Source organism: Eretmochelys imbricata, chromosome 2, assembly GCF_965152235.1.
Source record: "Eretmochelys imbricata isolate rEreImb1 chromosome 2, rEreImb1.hap1, whole genome shotgun sequence".
Taxonomy (NCBI): Eukaryota; Metazoa; Chordata; order Testudines; family Cheloniidae; genus Eretmochelys; species Eretmochelys imbricata.
Genome location: NC_135573.1, coordinates 101,765,364 through 101,793,052, shown reverse-complemented (window position 1 = coordinate 101,793,052; position 27,689 = coordinate 101,765,364). Strand labels below are relative to the sequence as shown.

Here is a 27,689-nt window from a genome sequence, read left to right as displayed (position 1 = left end):
AGAGAGAGATTCACCAACTTAACAGTGAAAACTCATTGATGAGAGAGGCTGAATGATTTTTTTCTTTGAGCTCAGTTAAATCTAACAGAGTGTTGACAAGAATGGATTAGGAATGTGTAAGTTTTTGGTGAATATCATGGGACTATTGATATTCAAGATGTCATACTCCCGATTTACCTCAGTGAGAGCAGGATTGGGTCCTTATTGGGTAAAGATTGCCATCTCAGCACACTGGAGTGGTTGGTGAGGGAGTTGGAGACACTCTTGATGGAACATTCCATTATTACAGAGTTCTCTCGCCTTGGAAAATATTAAAATACAGTGAATATATACTCAGCAAAGGAACACAAAGAATGATCTACAGTGAATAAATGCATGATGTGTAGGCTGCCACTTCTAGTTAGGGTTTCATCTTGTGTAATTTTGGTGCCAGCACATTTCAGATTTGCTCTGTAGTTGTCTGGTCTGTATTTTTATATTGCAAGTCAGAGGAAATTCTCATTATCATGTATTAAATTACACAAAACAAATACATATTGATGGCAACTACTGCAAATTACCAGGCAAGGAAAAAGATAATATGTGGTGCTGTACAAAAATGCAGCACAAGCCAACAAGTAAGGAGAGCAGGTGGGAGCATTCCGGTCCTATGACAACTGCATTTTGTTTGTGCATATGAATCAACTGACTGGTTTCTAAATGGCAATTTCTAATAATACAAGACTAAGAGGAGGAGGGGGTTGAAAATCTAGAATTGTTTGAACAGATAATTTTGAAAACATGAAGTGACAGGCTGCAAGAGTCCATTTGGCTATACACGCCTTTTACATTTGGTCTGAACCTGTGCTTCCTGCTCTGTGAATTGTTTCCTCTTTCTCTGAAGCTCAGCAATGTATTCCCTAAGCTATTCTTTGACTGACACAGTTCTGCCTGAACAACCATTATACTCTTCAAAATATTTTAAGATCTGCCTCCCTTTGGCTTGAGCCCGTTGCCAGTATAAGGACTTTTTTTCTTCTTCATCACATCCCTCCAGAAGATGACATCCTCTCAGATGAATCTATTCTAAAAAAGAATAAACTGTTCCAACAGAGGTAAACACTTTTACTTGGTCACTCTTGTTGTCAGATCAGTGTGACAGGGTATTCGGTAGAGGGCCTCTGGAACTCATTCTGATGTTTTGCCAGATGCTGGGCCTGTCCAACTTCAGGAAGCAAAGCAAGACTTACCTGTTTGACCAGGCCCTGTCACCCAGCAGACCATGAGGATATCTCGATTTTATTTTGCTATGATATACCCAGCGTTTGAGGCATTTATATTTAAATAAATACACAGAACCTTCCCTAGAGCAACAGTAACTTTCCAATAAGGTGAACAAACTATATATACAAAGGGTGAATATCACCCTGTGCAGAGGGCTTGGGCACAGAATAATCCAACTCAAGATCAAATGGTAAAATGTACGTAATACAAAAGTCTTCTCTTCAAAGGGGTGAATTTCACCCACTATACACTGGAGGGTATCATCCAGTACGCTCTTTGCTCCTTAATGCAGCCATAAATTTGCCCTACTGTTGTTGTGTAGACTAGATTAGATTGCCTTAAATTGTATGTTCTACTCACTTGTGCAGCTGACCCTGTATCTGACTATAACAGTTCTTCATTATTTGCTATATCCCCAATTTTTATAATCATAGAATAGAATATCAGGGTTGGAAGGGACCTCAGGAGGTCATCTAGTCCAAGCCCCTGCTCAAAGCAGGACCAATTCCCAATTTTTGCCCCAGATCCCAAATGGCCCCCTCAAGCATTGAACTCACAACCCTCGGTTTAGCAAGCCAATGCGCAAACCACTGAGCTATCCCTGCCACCCCCAAAATCAATGATTCTTCTCTCAGATGCCACGGCACCTTCCATCCCAGGATCTCAAAATGCTTTACAGATAATGACCTTACCCACAGTACTCTCCTGAGGTAGATATTATTAACCCATGGAGAAAACATAGAGGTTAAATGACTTGGCCAAGGTCACTCCACAAGCCTGCAATAGTAAGAAATCCATTCCAGGTTTCCTGCCCTTTAGTACCATGATTGTAGGTATCATTAGCAAAGTTTTCTGGCTTTCATTTGACATTTTCATCCAAGTTTTTTATATGCACTGTTTTATAAAACTATGAAATTCCAGGCCTTAATCAGCCTCTGATCATACCCACTCTCCAGCTAGAAGTATTGCTTTTCAGAATTACTAATTTCATATTTGAGCTATTGAGTTCAATTTTCTATCCAATAATCTTTTTTCCTTTATCTCTTTTACCAGGACCTCCATACGGTTGCAAGTTTTTTTCCATCTAAGCAATTTGACAATGACCTTGAAATACACTGTTACATTCTGCAGAGAGAGACAGAATGCTTGATCCCTAACTGTTTAACAAACACCTTCTCTCTAGTTCCCCTCTTTCATTTACAGCTGGCAAAATACCTTTAGGCAGCTAACGCAAGTTCTCACCAATATTTTTCACACCCCTAAAACCACATTGTTAGTACAAAACAAGCGTGGGTGAAACCAACAGTGCTTAGCACAATGGGACTCCAATCTCAGTTGGGGTCCCTAGATGCTACTTTAATATAAATAAGAATACTCCTCATATCAGCTTCTTGCAGGATATACACAACTCTAAACAGACTTTCACTATGAGATTCTCTAGCCCCTCATCCATGACTCATTTTCACTTATAAGATTAGTTGAAAATGAGTCCTGGGAAGTTGTAGCTGACAAGTTTCTATATTACAATAAAATCTCTTGCTCAGGATTTAAGCCCAATTCAGATTCTTTATTTAAACTGGTGACAGCAGAGATGTTATTAAGAGAGCATCCTTAAATCTATTTGGCAAAACAAATGAGTTACTCATTAAACTGACAGTTGCAGGGTTTGGGGGATGGCTCAGAGGGTTAGTAACAGAGCATTTCACTTCTAAATTGTTAGGTCATACCCACCCTAGGGACCTTTTACTGCAAGGTTCTCAGCTCCCTCAACATCAGTGGGAGCAGAGGGTGCTCAGTCATTCGTAGAAGATTAAGACCAATTTAAATAACAGCAAATAATTGTTGCTATCTATTTGGTAGCCCATATAAAATGAACTGGACAATTTAGTCCCTCATGGGCATGTATCTTCATCACAAATTGAGTCCTTTTCCAGCAGATTATTTTTTAAAGGAAAACGTAACACCAGTAAAATGGTTTTACAGCAATTTCCTCTGAAAAGGACCCTGTCATGCAAATTTGGCCTGAAGTAAAAAAGTTATTTCAAAAAACTTACAGCCAATTAAAAAGAACAAAAACACTCCTGGAAATCTTTCAATTCCAAAGTAACATTTTCCTTCAGTGTTCAAAGCTCATGCTAATGATACTGTGCTAATGCATGAGAGCTATAACGTGAAATTTCCAGGAAACTGACTATAATCTACAGTTCACAGATTCCAAGGCCAGAAGGGACCATTGTAATCATCTAGTCTGACCTCCTCTAAAACACAAGCCATAGAACTTCCCCCAAATAATCCCCAGAGCAGATCTTTCAGAAAAACATCCAGTCTTCATTTAAAAATTGTCAGTGACAGAGAATCCACCACGACTTTTGGTACATTGTTTCAGTGATTAATTACCCTCATTGTTAAAATGCACACCTGTTCGAATCTGTCCAGCTTCAACTTGGAGCCATTGGATTGTATTATAAATTTCTCTGCTAGATCAAAGAGCCCATTATCAAATATTTGTACTCCATTTGGAACCTACACACTGTAATCAATCAACACTTAACCTCTTTGTTATGCTAAATAGATTGAGCTCCTGGAGTCTACCACTACAAGGCATGTTCTCTAATCCTTTAATCATTCTCCTGGCTCTTCTCTCAACCCTCTCCAATTTATCAATGTCCTTCTTGAATTGTGGACACCAACGGTGGACACTACTCCAGCAGCAGTCACACCAGTGCCAAATACAGAGGTAACCCAACCTCTCTACTTCTATTCAAGATTCCCCTGTTTATGCATCCAAGGACTGCATTAGCCCTTTTGGCCACAGTATTGCACAGGGAGCATACGTTCAGCTGATTATACACCACAACCCCCAGTGTTTTTTTCATTATTACTGCTTCCCAGGATACAGTTCCTCCATCCTGTAAGTATGGCCTGCATTCTGCATTCATAGATGTATACACTTAACAGTATTAAAACACATATTGTTTGTTTCCACCCAGCTCAAATGAAAATCACTAGTTCATTTTCATCCTCCACTTGGAGAAACTCAAAGTAAACAATGGCATAAATTGTGAAAAGTAAATTTAGATTTTTAAAATGATTTGTTTTCCTCATCTAAAGTCCAGATGTGTTATTTATAACAAAGGTTAAAGATTGTTTTAAAATTAATTTAAGGCTGATCTTCAGAATATTATTGCCACTAATACATTTTAAATATTTACCGATAATTAGGGGTTTGATACTACATTTACTTGCCATTATTTATTTATTATGTTTTTATAGGAGCAATCCTGTTACGGTAAGATTTTTAAATGGCAGTTAACTCCCATTAAAAGTTTTTCTGTGTTTGAAAATATACTTTGTTGAATTGCATGAGTAGGCATTGCAGGGTTTAGCATAATGTTTGTGCCAAGGGAAGTCAGACAAGTATTTTGGGGGATACGTTTTAGTACCACCACTTATATGCCTGCTACTGATTATGATCAAACCACCACAAAAGGATGACAAGTGCTAGTAAGCGTATTGGTTTGTCGGTGAAGTGTTGAAGAAGATAGTGAACTGGATGTGGTATGTACACTAACAGATTATGGTTTATAAATCAGCATAAATGGAGAGCTGTTTTATGCAAATATTAAATTAAGCACCCATTTTACCTGTAAAATCCTACTGTCTGTCATGGCAGAGGTATAAATAATAAATTAGAAACTTCCTCACTTTGCCTAAAAACCCAATGCGATCGAATGGGGATGAAACCTTGATTCATAGTACTTTGTTGAAAAGTGGGCTTTGCCGTTTCTCAAAGACAGTCCCTGAAGCATGTTACTGTGGACAGTGTCAATACATAACTTACATGATGGAGGTAAATTTTTAGCACAGGGAGTACGCATAATGGTAAAACTGCTGTTAATAATTAAAGTGCTTGTCTGTCAATTTCCCTCTGCAACAAACTCAAGGTTATTTCTTTGTCTGACTTAGAGCCCAATTATACAAGATTGAGAGGCCAATATTCATGAAATTTAAATGAAACCGTGGCAGAATGCAACTTTGCTGTCTGACACAAAAAGGATATTTTACTGCTCAAATCTGCACGTGTAATTTTATTCATGAGAGTAGTTCCACCCAAGATGATGAATACAGTTATTGCTATGGACAAACTAACATCATTGGTGGCTTATGAGTTACATATCAAACTCATTGCTAATAAATCCAAGGGGAAAAAAAGACATTTTAACAAATCCTCAAAGTATGGGAGGCAAAGGTTTAAAAACAAAACACCAAACCAGGTACATATTTTGTACTGGCAATTTTACCTGCAGTAAGAGACATCAAAATCTGAACTATGGGGTAGTTGTAATGTAGCAAGTCAAAACACTGTGGCTTTGGCCCATCTTAATGAATAAAATGAACAGCCTTGGAATTCCAAAAATCACCAGCAACGAACGACCCAAGTAGTGCTCTCTCTGACTCTCTTTTCAGATGATGGCAGAGAGATATCAACTACACACAAAATTTCTGAATTTGAGTGCCAAAAGCTAGACCCGTATTTAGGCACCCAAAGACAAAATCTGATTTCAGAAGTGCTGTGCACCCACAACTCTCATTTAAGTTGGTTTGAGATGCAGGTATTCAGAACCTTTAAAAATCAGGCTACTCTTGAACCAGAAGGTAACCAGATTTGAAAAATTTTGGCCTATAATACACAGTATCTGCAATAAGTGAAATGAAAATTTGTTCTTGGCTAATTAACAACAAAGTTTCCCCAAGAAATTCCTAGAAACTTCTTTTGAAAATTAGTGATACTATATTTACCAATTTCACAATGAATTCACAAATTGATATACTGAAACCTAGGTATAGGCAGTTCTCCCATAAAAACAGGCAAATACACACACTGTGGCATGAAACTAGTCAAACAAAAGTGACCTTTGCTTTTTACCTCTCTCTGGAATACAGAGCAGGGTTCATTCACTAGGATCAGCTGATTGAGTCCCAAACACCAAGCTTCCTGCGAATACTGGGGAATCGAGTCTTTGGGTATGCCTACTGTACAAGCACTATGGTGGTGCTGCTGAAGTGTAAACGCTTGCTACAACGATGGAAGGGGTTTTTCCATCACTGTAGTAAATCCACCCCTCAAGAAGCACAGCTACGCTGACAGAAGAATTGTTCAGTCAACCTAGCAGTGTCCACACCAGGTCTTAGTTTGGATTAACTATGTCTCTCAGGGGTGTTCATTTTTCACACCATTGAGTAGTGTAGCCTAGGTCGGCCTAAGTTTTTAGATGTAAACCAGGCCTCGGTTTCTGAATGCACCATTTGGACAGAAGGCTGGCTCTTTGTTGTTGACTACAATGTAAAGTATTCAACGAGTATAAAACTCATATACTTCTCTTATGTCAGCAAACTATTTTAAAATGTACCTGCAAGCAAATGGCCAAATCCCTCTGAGTTCACAAACCAATTCATTAATTCAAAGGGTCTCAATTCAAGACTAGACTTTGTGAACATGATCATTGAATGTAACATACAGAAACTAATCTTGCCTTATTAATGATTACCTCAGGAGTTGCAAGTGCTGCACAATATTAAAACTGATGTAGAAGTTTAACGTTTATAATAGGTGTGAGGCATAGAAAACCCTATGAAATTGTCTGATAAGGTGCTGCAAACTTTAATTGGCAATCTGTGTGTCACAGCTCCATCTAGTGATAAAGACTAATATCACACTGTACAGAGTGGAAACTTCCCCGGTATCACAAGGAAGCAACAAAAGGTAAATATGGCCTCTTTTTAAAATATAGTTGATGTGCCACGTGCCCTTCATATTTATTAGGTTTTCATATTGGTGCCCATCATTTCAATTTGTGCCTAGCATCTACTTCAAAAGTAAACCAGGGTATGGTAGTCTTCAGCATGTATTGATATAAAACTCATTGACTGGATGAACTAATTTAAAGACTTACTTTAACAAAATTGTATAACAGCAAGGATTAAGTAAATAACTCAGCAGGGTTATTTCTTTTTTTAAAGACCCTCAAACAACATACTATGGCCTTTCAGTGAACGGATTTTCATAGGTTGGTTGTAAGTTGTGTTGTTTGTTATTTGTGATTCTAAGAAATGTTTTTCCAATTTTACTTTCTTTTTCATTGATTTTGAGTCTTAGAGCCTTCAGAGTAATAAAAAGCACAAAGTTCAGCTGAAAAAGGGAGTAAATACAGTAGTTTACAAATGCATCCTAAATTAAAAGGAAATAAGGTAATTATCTGTTGCATCAAATTTAGAATAATATGTTTACAGAGGTTAATACATGAAGCAAGCACTGCATCTGGAGACCCGATACACACAAGTTGTTGAACTCGGTCACAGGACGGTCAGCAGGAACAACAGCCCAGTTCCTGGTTTTAGGTCCCATGACTAGCTCATCCCTCTTAAAAAGGACCATATCAAAAAACTAACGGTTGTAATGAAATTGTTGGCACTACAAACAGCAGAATCTATGTCCATAATACTTAATTCGCTGTATACTTCGCATGATATCCTTTTCAATAAACCAGATTACTGGCATACACTGTATACCAGTAACTGATTATAGACCTAGATGGTGATTTACACCTAGTTTTTAAGTCATTAACATAAAGGAAATGAGAAATCTTATTCATGACAATTTCCACAGTTCATTTTCTAATTCTACTTTATTTACTCTGCAAAGAATGAGGATCTCAGGCCTCTAGCCAGTGACATCACATATACCAATGCAGAATGTCTAGTTAAGTCTAATTAATGAAGGCTTTGAGATTTTTTTTTAAACTAGATAACTGCAGGATAAAATCATAGCAAAATGGTTAAAATATAATTTAGCTCAAGATGTGGGAAGGGAGCTGGGAATGATTTAAAACAGTGGTGCTGCAGGATTCATTTTGGGACATGAAACTTGCTTGAGCACTCATTTTTATTCCTTGGGAATATGAATGAGTGAAGCTTTGCCATTTAAATTCCTACCTGCTGTCTCTTGCTCATAAGGATTGAATACGAAATATAGAGTGGTTACTTACATTGTGGTAGCTGTGGTTCTTTGAGATATCTGCACATGTGGATCCCAGTCATGGTGTGTGGTGGCCCCAGTGCAATAGCTTGGAACGTTTTCATTAGTAGTGTCCAGTAGGGGTCATGCTTGTTCTCAAGTCAAGTCCTCATGATCTGCCTCCTAAGGGCACAAAAAGCAGTGACTGCAACTGCCACTCAGTTCTTTCACCACCCAGAATCCATCGTGTAAGATTCCGAATTGCAAGAAGGAAAGTAGGCCATGGGAGCAACATGTCCAGACTTCTCAAAGAACCACAGTTACTATGAGGTATGTAACCACTCTTTCTTCTTTAAGTACTGGACAAGTGCATCCCAGTCATGATGATTAGCTAGCAGTCACCCTAAACTGAGGTGGGTGCGAAGAGTTAATTGAAAAGAGATTGCAAAACCTCCCTTCCAAAATGGGCAACCAGTCGAGAAGCATTCATTAACAAATAATGCTTTGTAAATGTATGAGCTCAAGTTCTGGTAGCAGCTCTGCAAATCTCCAGTATTGGCTTTCAACTTAGACATGCAACCGATGTTGCTTGTGAATGAATAAGAATGTTTTAAAGGACTTATTAATATTATATACAGTCCTAATACAATCAGATGCCTATTTTGAAAGCTTTTGAGATGAAATAGCCATTCCTTTAGATTTATTTCCATAAGCAATAAAATGTCTTGAAGTCTTACAAAAAGATTTTGTTTTATCCAGATAGTATAACAATGATCGTTTGACATTCAAGATACACATGTAATTTAACTTCAGCTGAGATGAATAAGGTCGTGGAAAGAAGACTGGTAAATTAATAAACTGATTTGAAAGTCCAATACAGGTGAGTCGCATCATACGCACATTTAACTTACACAAATTCAACTATAAGCGCTCGGCAAAAAAAACCAACAACAACAAGATATCTGTAAACAGTGTGGGCGATTGTGCCCACCATTCCACTCAATGAGCATATGCTCCTGAGTGAGCGTGAGACATGAATCTGCTGTTCCCTCAGTCGGTCTCAGTTCCCGCATGCGAGCATCTCGCCGCGTGTGATTCCAGTGTTTAAAGATATGTATTTTTCGTACAACGTGGCCCCTAAACGCAAGCCAACTGCTTCATCTGGTGCTCAACTGAAGAAACAGTGATCTGCTCCAACGCTGGAGGAAAAACTGGCTGTGTTGGACTTACTGAGAGACAGTATGTCGGTTTCCAACGTGGTGGATAAATATGGCCGCAACAAATCTAGCATCCGTGCCGTCAAGATTCGAGAGAGAGAAATTAGTCAAGCCGTGGCATCAAGTGCTCTAATAACTGCTAAAGTGACGAGTCAGGTGCGTTATAAGTTTTTAGTGAAGACTGAAAAGGCATTAAACTTATGGCTGGAAGACATGAACCGTAAACGTGTGCCTATCGATAGCAACACGTTGCGAGAAAAGACTCAGCCTCTACACACTGTTCAAACCTCCTGCCAAAGGGGGACAGCCTTCTGATGAGAAGGAATTCAAAGCCAGCCAAGGTTGGCTTAACAGTTTTAGGAACCGCTTCAACCTCAAAAACGTGCAGACTACTGGTGAAGCTGCATCTGCCAATGAAGAGGCAGTAAAAGCCTACCCCAAACAATTAAAGAAAATCATAGAAGAAAAGGACTATCTTCCGGGATAAGTTTTTAATGCTGATGAGACTGGGCTCTTCTGGAAAAAAATGCCCAACTGCACTTACATTTCAAAATCAGAAAGACAACCCCGGCTTCAAAGCAGCTAAAGACTGTGTGACTGTGTTGTTTGTGGCAATGCGGCTGGGCATTTAATAAAGTTGGGCTTGCTCTAGAGGACTGCAAATCCCCATGCCCTGAAAGGCAAGAACAAAAATCTCCTGCCTGTGTTCTGACAATCAAATAAAAAGGCTTGGGTGATGGCAGCATTATATCTGGATTGGTTCCACAAGTGTTTCATTCCGGAGGTCAAGCGGTACCTCAAAGAGAAAGGACTTGACTTTAAAGTGTTGCTGATCGTAGACAATGCTCCTGGCCACCCTGCGGCACTCCAGTTTGTGCATAACGAGGTTGAAGTAATGTTTCCTCCCCCAAATACCACCTCCAACCTCTCGCCTAAGGCGTGATTCGCTGTTTCAAGGCCACAGACACAAGGCTTGCGTTCTCACGGATACATAGTGCTATGGATGCTGATCCCAATCTTAATGTGATGGAGTGTTGGAAGTCCTTCAACACTGTTAATTGCATCACTTATATTAAACAGGCAATGGATACAATCAAGCCTGAAACAGTCAATGCATGTTGGCGAAACCTATTGAAAGAATGTGTGAATGATTTTAAAGGTTTCCTGACCATTGACAAAGAAGCAAAATGCATTATTCAGGTGGACAGGCAAGTGGGTGGTGATGGCTTTGTTGACATCCTTGAGGAAGAAATTGAAGAATTAATTGAGAGCCACAGAGAAACACTGACTAATGAAGAGTTAGAGGAACTGATAAAATTGTCTACAGAAGACGAAGATGATGACGAGGAACAAGAAGAGCCAACAAGTTGGAATCTTCCTAAATTTGCTTAAGTGTTCCAAGCAGCGAAACACTTGAATGATTTAATTTCTGAATATGATCCGTCTATGGAATGAAGCCTCAAAATCACACGTAGTATTACAGATGATTTGAGACCGTATCAAGAAATGTTTGAGCAGCTCAAGAGACAACAGTGACAGTTGCCGATCACCATGTTTTTCAAGGAAAAACAAACAACCAGCAGCAGATGAACCTATGCAATCAACTTCTTGAGCTGAACCAGAGCCAACCACTTCGTCTACAACTCTCTCTCCGTCTCCTGGATCGACATCAAGCCATCATCTCCTGACAACCCCCTGTAATTACCCCCTGTAACTAAAAATACAGTATTATAAAATTATATTTTGCATATGTACTCATTATATACTGTACATTACTGTATACATTATACATTTAAACCTATTACTGTACAGGGTTGTATACACAAAACCATGTACAGTATACTGTACTTTATGGGTGATTTAAGGGATTTTCAAGGGTAATTTTGACTATACGTGATTTTCACCTTACGTGCTGACTTTAGAACCTAACCCCCATGTAAAATGCGACTCCGCTGAAATACTTTTAGAATGAAGGACAGATTATGTCTCAGTCACCCTTTCTATATGAAAAGCCTTGTAAGGAGGGTTTATAATTAATACTTGTAGTTCACTTATTCTACTTGCTGAGGTAATAGCCACCAAAACTGCCAGTTTCATTGCCAAAATTCTGAATTAGGAAGTTTGCTAGAGATTCAAAAGGAAGTTCCAGTATAGAAGAAAGCACTAGCTTTAAATCCCATGTTGGAGCAATGTTTCTTACAGGAGTAAGAACTTGAACTAAGCCCCTCAGAAATCTGCACCCCCTTCCACTGGTGGATGAAATACTGAAATCACTGCCAAATCACTTTAAATGTAATAAGTAATCCAAGATTATTGGAATACAACACACCAAGAAGGTATGTGATCCTTGGATATGGCCCAGAATAAAAGACATACCACTAGCAGAATGTGTTATTTCCTGTTCTGAAGTTAGATAATGTTCTTCAGCAGTACAGAATATCCAATGAGGACATCCAGAAACCACCCAAACAATGAGATGTAGTAACACTGGATTTGAGTATAGGAGTAGGCTGTGATTTTGTGATATCATGTCATTCTGAATCAGCAGTGTAGTAAACTGTTGATTGGACACTATTAGAAGATCAGAGAACAAGAACTGATAAGGCCAATTAGGAGCTATTAGTATAGCCCAATCTTTTTCTTACCTTATCTTCCTGATCACCCTTGGAATTAAAGGAAAAGTAGGGAAGGCATACATCAAATGGTGTGACCAGCAAATCATGAAAGTGTCTGCTATGAATCCCAGACTCTTTCCTGCTCAATAACAAAACAGACACTTTTTGTTCTGATTCCAAGCAAACAAGTCTATTTGGGGAAACCCTCACTTTTGGAAGATTTGGTCCACTAATTAATTAATCTTTTAAGTCCCATTCATGGGACAAGGTCACCTTTCTGCTTAGTGAGTCTGCTACACCATTGCTCTTCCCTGGAAGATGAAGAGTTGTCAGACTGATACAAAGCTGGATACACTATTCTCATATAGAACATAGAAGGTCTGCCTTACACCTCTCTGCCTATTCAGACAGTATGGATAGGCACTTGGTTAAAACATCCTCCAAGCTGATGAAATCCCAAACGGCGGTAGTTGGAATTCATAATTATTTGCCAAAGCCACAAACTGAAGATACTACTTGTGTGCAGAATGTGTCCGACACATGAAAATACGCTTAGTGCAAGTTGAGGGTCATGAACCAATCCATGGGATCTAGAGTGGGAATAACTGAAGGAAGAGTTACCATACAAGACTTGGCATGCCAAATGTATTTGTTTTGGATTCCCAAAATCTAAGATCGCAGCCAACCTCCTTTATTTTTTTTATATGAAAAACGGAAGCCCTTTTCCACATATTCTTCAGGTACCAATTCTATCAACCTGTCCTAGGTTGATTAGGTCATCTAATTCTAGATGTACGCTTGTGAGAAAAGGGATCAGGTATGGGTGGGAGGCAGAGACTGAAACTGAATGACATAACCATCTCTGAGAAGTTGAAGGGCCCATTTATCTGTGATGATTCCAATCCAAGTCTCCTGGGGAAAGAAAAAGCAGAATCAAAAAGGAGGAAGGAACAGGTATTGGTCCTTGTAGATTAGTCCAAGATCCTCAACCATCACATCGAATCTGATGTCTCTGTGTCTGTCCTGGTTGTGAGGTTACCAAAGAGGACGATGGAATTCGTCATCTTTTTGATATCTTAATCTCTTCTTGGATTAGTCAGAAGATCTCTGCTGGTAAAAGTATGAGGAAGTTTAGTATATTTTGAGGAGGAGGAACATGGGCAACACTGTTTCTTCCTAAATGCAGGTGCATATAAACTTAGAGATCTAAAAGTGGATCTTAAGTCTTTTAATGAACTCAAGGTCTCATCTGTTTTAGTTTCATCTAAACAAGCTCAATCCATCAAATAGCAAATCTTCCGTGGTTGTCTGTACCTCCCTGTATCAATCTGGTGCAGAAAACCATGATGCATATCTCCTAACAATAGCTTTAGCTGTTTAACAGACACCAATATCAGTTGCACCCAGATCAGTTTGAAGAGCTATTTTAGAAATCAACTAGCCCCCATAAATTGATCTGAACTCCTCTCTAATTTCTGTAGGTAACTTCTCCTTAAAGTCAGATGTTTGTTCTATTGTAGATAATCATATTTAGAAAGCATAGCTTGATAATTAGTTATTCTAACTTGCAGACAGGCTGATGAATAAATTTTCCTCCCAAAAGTGTCTAGTCTGTTTGGTTCTCTCTCTTTGGGAGCTGACTTTCCCAATTGTTTCAACTCTTCATTTGCAGGAGTAACAACCAACGAAGATGGAGATGGACAAGTATAAAAATACTCAAAACCTTTGGACAGTACTTGATATCTACAATTAGCATGTTTTGAAGTAGCTGAAATCAAGGAGGGAGTAATCAAAAGCTCTTTTTCTATTCTAAAATTCCTCACTGATAGGAAGAGCAACTCTATTTTGAGATGCTGGTTGTAAAGTATCAAAAGTTTATGCCTTTTCCTGTACCATTTCTTATAGGACTTCCAGTGTTTCCCCTTATGCACTTCAATAATTCCTGAAACATTTTAAATGTATCAATTGTCAGAGGCACAGTGGATGAAATAGTCTCCTCAAGTGAAGAAAAAGAAGAATGTGGACATCCAGCTTAATCTTCCTGGTGAACCGGTAACTCTCCATCACTAGAATGATGCTGTTCCTCTGTTTCCATAATCTGAACAGGAAATGAGGTGACACTTGAAAAACTGAATTAGGTGACTTACACATATATGCCATTTACTGTGGGGGAACTTCCCCTGGATGCTGCAGATATTGCTGCCACAGAGACCAATATGGCCAAGGTTGTTGACCATGTGGTTAAGATACATTCATCCCATTTGGGGGATACCAACGAGAGTAATTAGAATTTAAACCCTTACATTCATAAAAAAGCTCCTTTGTGTCATCTTTTCTGTTTTTATTTTCTTTTTGCTGGCTTCTTAGGTGGAGGGCTCCCACTGGAATCTGATGAGAATCCTTCTATTGATAGGACAACAGGATTTTAAAATTTGAGTAGGACTTCTACTCACAGCCCTACTGTTCTGATGACGAAGAGAAATCTTTATCACGGGTATTCTTGATCTTTCATGGAGAGGAAGTTTAGATGGTGCAGAACTAGAAGACTTTAACAATGGTAAACCAGGCGCTGGAGTTATTCTGATATCCAAGGGAGATGTAAACAAATATTTCGGTGCTGTGGAATCCCCTTCAAAAGACATCTGAGTTGAGGAAGCCTGTCTCATTTAGCTGCTTTGAGGGCTCTGAAATGCTGAAACTGCCTGTGCTGAGTGAGAGAGGTGGGTGAGGTCGTATCTTTTATTGGACCAACTTCTGTTGGTGAGAGAGAGAAGCTTTCGAACCACACAGAGCTCTTCTCATCTTTCTGACAACAGAAGTTGGTCTAATAAAAGATATTACCTTACCTACCTTGTCTCTCTAATATCCTGGACCGACATGGCTACAATTATACTGCAACATGCCGAGTGAGATGCTCTTATCAAAACTAGTCCTGCTAAAGACAGTGCCAGGGCAGACTGTAATTGATGCACTGGTACTAAGATGGATGGTTTCGGTAAGTCCTGAGCCACGGTTTTAGGACTTCCATCTCTATGTGCTCTCTTCTGCGAGTACCGAACAGGACACTGAGGGCTCTAGCACTGATTTCCTCTGTACTGACTTCATCAATTACTTTTAGGATGACTTTCTCCTGCCAGACACCAGAGATAGAGAAGAGTCATAACCAATTTAGTGTCTCACTTTTCGGACAGCAGGGATTTCTGACTGCTCCAAAATTAATTTGCAAAGCCTCTCTAGGTCTTTCTGTTGCTCTTGAGCCTGGTGTCACATCTCTGGTGACTAGATCATAGACAGATTGTGTTGGTAGACAGCAACTTCCTCAGCATTGCCTTGGCTCACAATCTGACAGTGCCTTCATGTACTTTTCCATGAGAAAGAGCTTTCACCTGGACTGTCACGCTTTCTGTGTGAGCATCTTAGAAGATTTACAGATCACACGCTTAGTGACAACATGGTCTTCACCCATGCAATAAAGACACTTACCATGAATGACCGTTAGGGGAATGGCACTCCCTCCCCGCATGTAGAGGGGCATAATTTAAAGCCTGGGGAATCTCAGTTCTGACATACCTCAACTAAAATCCTAATACACTAATTCAAAACAGAAATAAAGTTAAAATTTAACTCTCTTCCTTTAAAAAAAAACAGAGGTAACATTAAGGTTAAGCCTGCACTATGAACTAGGAGCGTGATGTCCCTTGCTTGTGTACACATACTTGTGCTAGCTCTTGTCAAGATAGCACAAGTATAAATAGCAGAGTTGCTGAAGCAGCACAAGTAATGGCAGATGAGGCATGGCTTAGCTGTGCTGAGTATGTACCCACCTTTTTCAGATGGGTTAATACTTGGAACAGCTAAGCCAAGCCTCGGCTGCCACTACTTGTGCTACCATGGTTATGCTGCATGTGTACATAGGTAGGTGAATCACACACTTATCTTGTAGTGTAAAGGCAGCCTAACACTACTGAACACTAAGGCTACAATAAATAAAAAGTAACTATCCAAATAACTAAATAAAATGGGGATACTATTGTTGTTCTGGCTGTACTGCCTAGGTCCATCCAAAGAAACTGAGTGGTGGTCCGCGTCACTACACTCTTTGTACTCTCGGGAGGGAGAGAGTGAGGTTGTAAGGACATGCATCTGACGAAGTGGGTATTCACCCACAAAAGCTTATGCTCCGATACATCTGTTAGTCTATAAGGTTCCACAGGACTCTTTGCTGTTGTAAGGAGTGTGACTCCTATTGGACACTACAAGTGAAAGTGTTCTGAACTACTGTGCTGGGGCATCCACACACCACGAATAGGATCCACGTTTCCAGTTCGGAAAAAAATAATCCCTGTTTGACTGTGATCCTTTCTTTATTAGCTACAGATTTTTAAATAAATAACTTCCTCCCCACCCTCTAATTTCCAGTGCCCTTCATGTATTCTGTTTTCATACTTCCTCTCTTTGCATGTGTGCTGAGAGTCTGGAGATAGCATTTCAAACTGCTCTCAAGCCCATCTTCATCAGGTTGAAAAAGTATCACTTTAAAGTTCTCCACAGTGTACACTATGAAAAGTTTGCAGTAGACTAGCATCCACTTTGATTTCAGTAACACAGCAGTAGAGGCGGCAACACTAGCCAGGGAAAAATGAGAGAGAAAGGAGGTTCGTGGAAGCTGTGTCCCAAAAACAAAGAAAAGTTTAATTTGGAAAAAGAAAAGGAGTACTTGTGGCACCTTAGAGACTAACCAATTTATTTGAGAATAAGCTTTCGTGAGCTACAGCTCACTTCTACAGCTCACTGCATCGGATGTGATGAGTGAGCTGTGGCTCACGAAAGGTTATGCTCAAATAAATTGGTTAGTCTCTAAGGTGCCACAAGTACTCCTTTTCTTTTTGCGAATACAGACTAACACGGCTGCCACTCTGAAACCTTTAATATGGAACATTCACAGAAAACAGCAATCACCCCAACTACCACCTATATTTGTATGCTGCTATCCTGTTGGTTTAAAAAAAAAAGTCATGTGAGTTAAAACTGGACATTCTAGCAACATCATCATAGCCTTAAACTAGGCCGTTTTTCATTCACTGCTAGCCATTTTTTTCTGTCACCCGGTAATATGAATCCATAGCTCTGGCTATCATCTAAAAAGTGGAAAAGTAAAGCTAATTGTGGGAGGAAGTGCAGGATGATTGCATAATCTCATAGAAATTGCATAGTCCCAATAAAATCCATTAAAGTCCTTCTTTTTAAGTGGTATAATAATATACACCATCGGCACAGGGAGAGCAAACCTAATAAATATTGAGCTGAACTTTCCTGCAATAACTAATTTGAAACTCATTTTTCCGAAGGATTATATTACATGCATATCATATATATGATATATACACATCATCATAGCAAGAGGAACAATGCTTTTTATTTTCATACAGATTTTTTTTTTTTTTTAAAACTCCCAACCCTGATAGATTGGTTGATCTTTGGCAAACAATAACTATAGGTCAAGACTTTTAAAGATGGTTTGACAACTAAAGATGCAGAGGTGCCTTGTGGGATTTTCAAAAGTGCCCATTTGACCCCATTAGGAATTAGACAGCTAGGTGTTTCTGAAAATCCCACTAGGTGCCTATCTGCATATTTTGGTGCCGAAATATCTTTAAAAGTCTGGTCCAGAGTGGTTAAGTTATTCGTCAAAGATCATACAATCAGTCAGCAGTAGGGCTAGGAATAAAACTCAGGAGGCCTGGGTCCATATCCAGTGCTCTGACAAGTAGATTACATTGTCTCATTAGGTAGGATATATGGAAAGGTTGTGTGTTTTGCTGTCAGTGACAAATAAAATCAGGGTTAATTTGTTTGTCTGTCTCTTCATATTATTTTAGACTCTACTTTTTTTCACTGAACAGATATACTTGATCTTAAGTAGCAAGAAATGTAATTTATCAATCTGAATGTCTTTAATGTCACTAGATATTCAGGGAAGCAGTCATACTTGGTGGGACCTTTATGACACCTTCTCTTCAAGGTTCTCTCTATTCCCTGGTGATCTAGTTTGGTTCTGTTGGAGTTTCTGGTGTGGCCTTTGGCTATTATGTTTTTCAAGAAGGAAAGCTTATACCTTCTACTGTTCATGAATTTAACATGGATCAGTCACATCTAACTATTCTTATTTCCATCTTTGTGATACTAACGCAAGCTGTAGCACCAATTTCACATAATAGAGTAGACACCATTTTCACTGTGGCATAAAACATTTATCACAGGTAACTGTGTTGTGCTAAAAGAAAAGGAGTACTTGTGGCACCTTAGAGACTAACAAATTTATTTGAGCATAAGCTTTCGTGAGCTACAGCTCACTTCATCGGATGCTGTAGCTCATGAAAGTTTATGCTCAAATAAATTTGTTTGTCTCATAAGGTGCCACAAGTCCTCCTTTTCTTTTTGCAGATACAGACTAACATGGCTGCTACGCTGAAACCTGTCTTGTGCTAGTTAGTCTCCATGAATTTAATAGCCTTGCTCTTGTTCTGCCTCTGCTTTTTTGGATTTTTCTCCTCATCACTTGAAGCACTGCTGAGATGACGTGGTGCCATCAGTTGCACTTAACTCTCCTCAGCCTCAAATAGAGCCGCTCTTTCATTGACGGAATGTTTGAAATTTGTGCTGCACATTAGAAATGAAAAGAGGTGCTACTCAGCTCATTACTGCTGTGGCACAGAGACTGACTCCAAGACCTAAGAGGCCTTTTTCCACCTAAGTTTGCACATCTAATTTACTGATTCCATGATTCCACTTACAAGGAAATCAAATATTTAACTTCTGTTACCGGAATACCTCAGCCTAACACAGGCGATATTGGACTTCAATAATGTTAAAGGGGGGTGTGTGTGTGTATTTATGTGTATATATACACACAGATATGGACATAAGATGCGTATGTATTACTTAATTCTGCTGTTCTATAGAGAGTGCATGGCCTTGTATGCACTAAAGACATTGGATCATAAACTCTGTCAATTTCTTGTGTGTTTTACTGTGAGTTTTTCCCCTCTTTTCTTTTAGTTTTATTCTGTGAGCATGCCTTTTGGTGCATTTTCTCTTCAAATGGTCATTATTTATCTTGGTCTCCTCAGAGCACTTACTAATATATCCACCCTACATTTCAGGACATACATGCAGCCAGAGCTAGCCATGTAGGTTCCATGCCCCAGAGGTCTCAGCACGGGCGGCCTGGTGATGACAACCCAGTAGTCCATTTCTTCAAGAACATCGTAAGTTTCCCCTTCCCTTCATGGTTCTCTGGCAGAGTTAAATGTAATTTGAGATTTAATGGCAGCTAAACAGTACCTGTAGGTTATCCATTTTGTTGCAATTGAGACTGTCGATAAAATGTTCTGTCTGTGCTTTTGAGGGAATAATTATATTTTGACATCAAAATTATTTTACTTTGCTATTACAACTTTTAGTTTTGTGTAGGAAAAATTTTTGGATGGAAATGGGTGAGTCTTCCATTAACATATTGAAATTCCAACATTAATCACTGATGCTATTAAACAGCTTTACCATTTGCAATTTTTTTTATTTGCCTTTCTTGAAATAAGGCACATTCACATTTTTGTTTTGTTTAAAAAAGGTAAGTGGTGCTCAAGGCATAGTGCATTTAAAATAGCACTTACTAGATTTAATAAATTAATTCTATTCTAAGAGAGAAGCTAGACTCCGGCATTTCTTTTGAAGACATAAACAAAAAAATCCCAGATTTGATTCCCTACCTGAGTGATGTTATTTGAGGAGAAGGATTTTCTTCAGCTTTGAACCTGGATATCTTCATACTAATATGAAAAAAAACAAACACAAAATCAGAGAAACAACTATAGAGTTATATCTCCCTCAAACATTCCACAAAATGGTATCCCTGAGTACTGTGCAAAGATATCATAAAAAACTTTGCTGCCTGAGCCTAATAATCCTTGAAAGCACTTCAGAATGCTTCCCACTTGAGAGAAGTCGCCTCAAATGTATTGCAGCTGTGAAATGATCACTGGCACCACAGATAATCCCTTTTCCCTTCTTTATCCTCTTTGAAGCAGACCTCTCCATCTGCTGAGGCCCAAATGTGCAACGAAAACCCAAAAGACAGACATGAGAAAGACAGAAGTGCAAGAAACCTTAAACAGCATAGGTTAATGGATTTGGATTAATTAATACTATTTCTATTAATATCAGCTTCACCAGATCAACATTCCTGATGTTAATATCTTCAGTCATGAAAGGAAGGTACCACTGTGTTGCAGAATGGAGACAAATACCTAAAATGAGGAATATATATTGCGTGCACTTAAAAAGTTCATTCCAATCCTAAACATATTATTGGATCTAGTATACTTTTAATTTTTTTATGATGGGGAATACCCCTAAAACTGGAATTAACTTTAAAAATATGTCCACTGTATATGCTATTGAGAAAGCTGAAAGGTATTCTTTAAACAATGTGAAGGTAGATGAAATCAGACATTATCCAAATTATAGGATGAAGAGCAAACCCTTGATGGTTGTACTGGATCTATTGCTGCTTGTGTTTTATCATTTTTTTTCTATTGCTCTGTAGGTGTCACCTAGGACACCACCCCCAGTGCAGGCAAAGGTAAGTGTCTTCCCCAAGATCCCATCTAATTATTGTGGTTAAATATGTACCTGTTCAGGTGGCCATATTCGTTTACTCAAAAGGTATCATCACCAATGTTTAGAACAGGGGAGTAGGAGTCAGGAGACCTGGGCTCTATTTCCGATTTTAACACTGACTTGCTGCATGACCACAGATTAGCCATCTGTAAAATGGCAATAATACTGCTTGCCCACTGATCTAAAGCATGTTGAGATTCTTTCATGAAAGCTGATAATTAAATGTAAAATATTATTCATAATATTTTAAAACATATTCTTCAGCCAAACCCTGAGAATGTCTATAAGTAGCTGGTGAGATTACAAGAAGATCCATGTTGTTAATTGTAAGTAAATTGAGTTGTTAAACCAAAGCTGGTCAAATAATTTTTGCAAATAATTCTAATTGTGAATTGTCTGTTTTCTATTCAAATAATCATTTAAGAATTTTTTATTATTATTTAATTAACTTTATAGATCAAATAATATAAATTGTGAATGTTGGTATTTTTAATTTAATAGAATGACTGTTCACAAATTTATGCATCTATTATTTGACCAGCTCTGTTCGCTGTTTCTCTTTTTTCTCTCACGTATCTTGAGCACCCTTTCCTTCATGGTGATCATCATATCACTGTTTCTGTTTCTTACATATGCAGGGGAGAGGATTATCCCTCGCCAGATTTAGCTGGGTAGGTGATGAATGTGCTTTCATTCACAGCCATTTTGGTCTACCAAGGCCAAAGTATATCTTTCACCATTGCCTTTCAAGCTGCTGCAGCAACTTGACATTCATGTTTCGGTCTTCATTTTGGTGTTTGTTTTGCTTTATTCCTTTTGATTCACTTTCCCCCTCCTACACAGCAGTTTGTTTATGGTCGTAATTTTGTTGCTTGCTCTTATCCAGAAGCTTGTCAACCTTACAGAGATATAATCTCTTTTGCTTTAGCACAAATGGAGCACGTCTGCTGCATGGCAAAACTACCTCTTTTCCTTTAAGGCTCCTGGAAGACTTAACTGCTTTGTCTTTTCTTTTTGCGGGGAGCGGAAGAATTGGGGATAGGGTTGAAAGAGCCAGGGAACTTTTTGCATAAGCCTGATTTTTCTATATGCTAATATTGTCTCTAGTGTATACATTTTTGTCATACGTTTTTGCAGTCCCTTTTAAAAAGAAGAGATCAATACTACTGCTTATTATATAGGCTCTTTCTACAGTTATGTTTTAAAACATGGACAGTATCGAGTAGCAGACCAGCACAGTTATTTCACAGCTAACTAAATCCTATTTTCTATTTCACTTCAGCTTTCATTACACACATGGGCAGATTACCACAAGTATCTTAAATGGTATATTAAAGCTTCTAAAATGCTAATGGTTTCTATCAGTGTAGTTATTTCCTAGAACACAAAAGTTATTTTCTCAAAGTCAGAGGTTTGGTGTTCTTTGTGCTCATGAGATGGGAGAAATCATTAACCAATGGGATGGCAGAAGACTCTAATGTGTGTGAATTCTTAAAATCACACTGTCAAGAATTTTCTCTAAGGTTTTTCTTATTTATTTTTTTGAAATTCTCCATCAGGCCTAAATCCTGGAGCTAATTCTCAAATAACACTCCCCTTGAAGTCAGTAATATATGGGAATTTTGAAGGACTGTAAGTTTTGGTTTCAGAAAGCCCAATCCTCAGTTCCCACCTACAATGTAAGAAGGTGAATGGGAGTGAAAGGCATTCAGCACTTTGCGGCATAAGGTTCAATATTTGTAACAGCCTATTAAAAGATTGAAAAAAGCCTCAGTTCTTTTGCTAATTACTTTGCTCTCCATTTGACAAACAATATATATAGGTTTTTTTTAATTGCTTCTGTTCTTGTAGTAGGAACAAAATCTTGAGCATCAGGTGAAAGGGTGCTCAGTCCTTTCACAAGAAGGTCCAATCTAACTTAAGTAAGTGTTGGTGATGTTCTTCACCACACAGAATTCGGCCTACTGCGATAGGGCTGGTGGGTCAGCAGAAACGTTAATAGCTTTGGCAACACAGCCATGGACTTCCCAGCTGTTGGATACGGCATTCTCTCTCTTATAAACATTAAATCTAGATTTGGCAGTGGCTCTGTTTGCATGACTCCCATTGAAGCCAATGTGAGTTCTCAATGGCTGTATCATCAGATCCACACACTGAAGCAATTGGGAGCTGAGAGAGTTAAATGATTGCAGAATTGAATCCAGAGCAGGCCCAGTCTATTGAGATAGAGTGACATTTTGCCATTTACTTCAATACAGGCATGATCAAGCCCAATGACTTCTGGGAAACTTCTGCTACAGAATATGGGATTTAATACAAGTTAAGAGATTTAGAAAGGAAGGCTATTTCCTGCCAGGTTTATAACAATTTAAAACTAGGTCATCTTGGCAGTATCTCTTATACACAACTAAGTTCAGATAGTCCATTTTACTTTCTTTGTTAACATGATCGATAGCTGTAATACTGTATCTGAATAGATCTGTGAATTTATTCATTCTACTTTACTGTTTAACAACAAAAGGATATCTCAACGAATCGAATACAAATTTGGCTCTTAGAGCACAGAGAAAAATCAAGGAAGCAGGATTCCACATAAACTTCACTCCTGCTTTGTGAATGAATTAGGGATGCAAAATTGCCAACACACTCTCACTGTCTTTGATTGTCTCTTGCCTTTTAACTATCTTTTATACAGATACTTCCTTTGCTCCAGAACAGTTTTTCTCAAATTATGAGCCTGGCTCCCTTGGGGAGGCTTCAACCTCTTTCAGAAGATGTACACTGAAAATGAAGGAAGAGAGTATTCTTTTTTCCATTTCTTATAGGAATTATTACTTAGGACTCAGCAAAAGCAGGACCTGTTTGTTGAAGGGCAAATGGGTAGTTCAGGAGACAGGATAACAAATCAGAACCTTTTTTACTGCTGTACTACTCGTTTGATTCCAGGTCGACTCTGAAAATCTTTACCATTTGGCAGCTGTCTGATTACCTTTGTAAACTGATTTGATGGTCTCAGTCCAATTCTTAATGGATAAGTTTCCTCATCACATTTGGCAGCAGCACACTATTGGTAGTCTCCATAAACAGGCCAGTGAGTGATTAGGCATGGACACTGAATTACACTGTAGCTTGCACCTGGAGGGATCTAGTGCCTAGGACTTTCAATCTGGTAACTTTACTAAGCATTAAATTCATTAAAAAAAATTAAAAAATCCAAGTTTACAGTTCCGTTTTTGCTGAGCCTGAAGTGGAAATTACTCAGCAAAAAGGTGAAGTTAGTATGCTGACCCTGTCCGTGTTTGAAATAGACCACCTAAATCACAACTTGTAAACAATGTTTTCAACAAGAGGTTGGTGGGAGGTGTCTTTCCCTAGTTGTGTAAGGGGACAATGTTTGAGAAACCCTGTTCTAGTACTTCTCCTCTTCGGGCAGTTACTTTATAATGAAAGAAAATGACTTTCACAAGCAACTTTTTTTCACCAGTGATCTTAGTACTTAAGTGTAAGTGTTTGAAAAGCTCTTAAAAATGTCATGTATACTTTTAGGAGAAATTCAGGTGCATACAAAATCTCCATGTTGATCAAGAGATTTTTATTCTTCCAACCCTTTTGTACTATTCAGTATAATTTTCGAAAGGGGATAAAACATTTTTAAGTCAAAAGGTTTCTTTTTCAAGACTCACAGTTGCAGTTACTATTCTTCCTTTTTCATTTTCCATTCACATTATGCATTTGACAGTACAATATCCTGTTCTGATTATTGATTTCTCTGTTACAGACCAAAGTTTGGGACTCAGATTTTCACATTTAGAATTTTTTTCCTCCCACACTTTCAACTACTTGACTAATTTGAAAGCATTGCATTCCAGCAGTCGCAAATGAAGGTAACTGGTCTGAACAACACACCTGAGATATCTGTGATCTCTCTTCTAGGGAGGTGAAGGACACAAGCCAGGGTATGGAGGAAGTGGCAAATTCTCCGAGCATAAATCTGCTTATAAGGGACATAAGGGATCATACCATGATGGCCAGGGCACTCTTTCCAAAATCTTTAAACTGGTAAAGTACAAGTAAACTTACAATAAGTGAAAAATTGAGCCTATGAAAAAGCATAAATGCCTCTCTGGATCTATTTAATATCAGTCACATTCAAATATTCTTGAGTAAAACTTGTCTTGAGTTACAAATAAAATTGAGCAGACACTATATCTGTATGAAACCAAGTTGTGCTTGACACTGTTTTATATACCAAATTCTCAACTGAAGTACAATAGAAATCTACTGATTTCTGATTTAATTGATCATGCCAATCAAGAGTAAGGGGACCAAATCCTGCTCTCAAATGTGGGAGTTCTTTCTTAAATCATCAATGAAGTTATTTCGGATTTACAGCAGACTATCTAAGAGCAGAATTTGGCCCAATATTTTCTTGTTTGTAACAATAGTAAAAACATATTTCTAATGTGCCCCAAGATTAATGGTCTCTGGATCCCTAACAAATATTTAGAATAAAAAAAAAAAAGGCAGTGTATGGCCAAATAGTTTCCAAAGAAGGGCAGGGGAAAAAAAAAGACAAATGAAAATCTAACCCAATTATTACATCCATATCCAAACAAAAAATAATATGAAGTCTTCATTTTTCTTCCCCTAAAGCCAGATACAGTGATTTCCCACTACTAGTGTTGTTTCAGAGTAACAGCCGTGTTAGTCTGTATTCGCAAAAAGAAAAGGAGGACTTGTGGCACCTTAGAGACTAACCAATTTATTTGAGCATGAGATTTCGCGAGCTACAGCTCACTTCATCAGATGCATACCGTGGAAACTGCAGCATAAGCTATTACCAGCAGGACAGTGGGGTGGGAGGAGGTATTGTTTCATATTCTCTGTGTATATATAAAGTCTGCTGCAGTTTCCACGGTATGCATCTGATGAAGTGAGCTGTAGCTCACGAAAGCTCATGCTCAAATAAATTGGTTAGTCTCTAAGGTGCCACAAGTCCTCCTTTTCTTTTTACTAGTGTTGTGTTCTCAGTAAATAATGCAATCAGCAGTGATGCTACTTTCAATGAGGTGTCAATTCCAGGAGAGTATGCCATCATGTGCCAGCAATGCCCCTCTGGCATGTACATTGGTCAAACCAGACAGTCCCTACGTAAAAGAATAAATGGACACAAATCGGACATCAGGAATGGTAACATACAAAAGCCAGTAGGAGAATACTTCCATCTTCCTAGACATTCTATAACAGGTTTAAAAGTAGCTATACTTGAACAAAAAAACTCCAGAAACAGACTTCAAAGAGAAACAGCAGAACTAAAATTCATTTGCAAATTTTATCACCATTAATTTGGGCTTGAATAGGGACTGGGAGTGGCTGGCTCATTATAAAAACAACTTTGCCTCTCCTGGAATTGACACCTCCTCATCTATTATTGGGCATGGACTTACATCCACCCTGATCGAATTGGCCCTCTCAATACTGGTTCTCCACTTGTGAGGTAACTCCCTTCCTTTCATGTGTCATTATATGCCTCCATCTGTATTTTTCACTCCATGCATCTGAAGAAGTGGTGTTTTACCCCCGAAAGCTTATGCCCAAATAAATCGGTTAGTCTTTAAGGTGCCACCAGACTCCTTGTTGTTTTTGTGGATACAGACTGACATGGCTACCCCCTGATACTTTCAAGATGGAAAGTAGAAGAATGAATCATTTCCATCTCTAGCATATCCTCCAAGAACAGACACAGCAGAACCTCACCAGCAGTCACAATTGAAATAAGCCTATTTAAGCCAACTAAGAGATAAATATGTATGTCTGCTTTAGTGCAAGACAGTACATAGATGTGTGGCACTACAAAGAGAAGTTATAATCCCTCAGTGGTGCATGATAGTTTTTGACTTGGAAGGAGATTTAAGAAAAGGTATGAGGTTCTATACATGTCCAGAGAAAGCCAAAAGAAGCATTCACAGTTGGAGTCTGATTTCATATTGGCCCCAATCTGTCCCTCCCCCCACACTTGTGTCATCATTGCATAAGAACTGATAGATACAGTTAAGTTTTTGTTATTACCTTTCCTGTTAATTTTTTGTTGTATATACTTAATCATAAGCCGGTTCGTTTATAAACAGCAGTCTCAAATTTCCTGGCTTCATAATAACTTAATTAAGACTCCACTCACTGGAAATAAATTGTTATTACACAAGTGCGAGTGATGGAGGTGCTTAATTAGAGTAAACTCATCTTACTTGAAAATTCAGTTATCAAAAGTAATCATCCCTTTGAAGCAAAACTGAAATTTCAAGCATTCAATTAATTTAGTGATATAATACACAGGCTTATCCAAAGATTGTCACTAGAAACAATGGACTCTGGATTGTACTACCAGTTTGTAATACTGGAACCTAGCTTTTTGGAATTAGTGTGTGTGTGTGTGTGTATATATATACACACACACGCGCGCACACACACATATATTTACACACCCACACCGTGCCATACCTTTCTAATCAAATTGATTTTATTCCTCTGTTCACAGGGAGGATCTGGTTCTCGACCTGGATCACGGTCTGGTTCTCCAGTTGCTAGACGCTGAAGTTCTAAGATGCCATTCAAGGATCACACACTCTGCTTCATAAGATAACTGCCTAAAATTTTAATAATAATTGCAAGAAGTACATAGATAGAAACAATCTGTTACTTAATGTCATTTGAGTTGTGCGTGCAGTAGGATTATATAAACTTCTATTGGCAATCCCTGACCAACAGTTGAATGAATGAAACACACAAAGTAGCTTTATTTGCTATCTTCATCATTTTAAGGAAAATAACAAGATCCCCCACTTTATTCATTCTTCTTCAGGATGCCCCAACTGCATGTTAGATTTTATTTATTTTTTCTCC

General features: G+C 38.5%; 1 protein-coding gene and 1 long non-coding RNA gene across 2 annotated transcripts in view; one reads left to right on the top strand and one right to left on the bottom strand.

Moving 5' to 3' along the window:
- MBP (myelin basic protein) overlaps positions 1 to 27,460 on the top strand; it is a 171,171-nt gene extending 143,711 nt beyond the window's left edge. Inside the window, exons 6-10 of the mRNA XM_077810528.1 lie at positions 19,274 to 19,378; positions 20,716 to 20,751; positions 21,428 to 21,460; positions 24,723 to 24,848; positions 27,325 to 27,460. Of these exons, the coding sequence (XP_077666654.1) occupies positions 19,274 to 19,378; positions 20,716 to 20,751; positions 21,428 to 21,460; positions 24,723 to 24,848; positions 27,325 to 27,381 (357 nt within the window). The 3' untranslated portion in view covers positions 27,382 to 27,460. The remainder of the gene's footprint in view (positions 1 to 19,273; positions 19,379 to 20,715; positions 20,752 to 21,427; positions 21,461 to 24,722; positions 24,849 to 27,324) is intronic.
- LOC144261210 (uncharacterized) lies at positions 177 to 27,406 on the bottom strand. Its single transcript, XR_013345177.1, has 3 exons — positions 27,288 to 27,406; positions 19,880 to 19,939; positions 177 to 300 (listed from the first exon to the last, which is right to left on the bottom strand). It is a non-coding gene; the product is annotated as an uncharacterized LOC144261210 (long non-coding RNA).
- Positions 27,461 to 27,689: the final 229 nt, after the last annotated feature.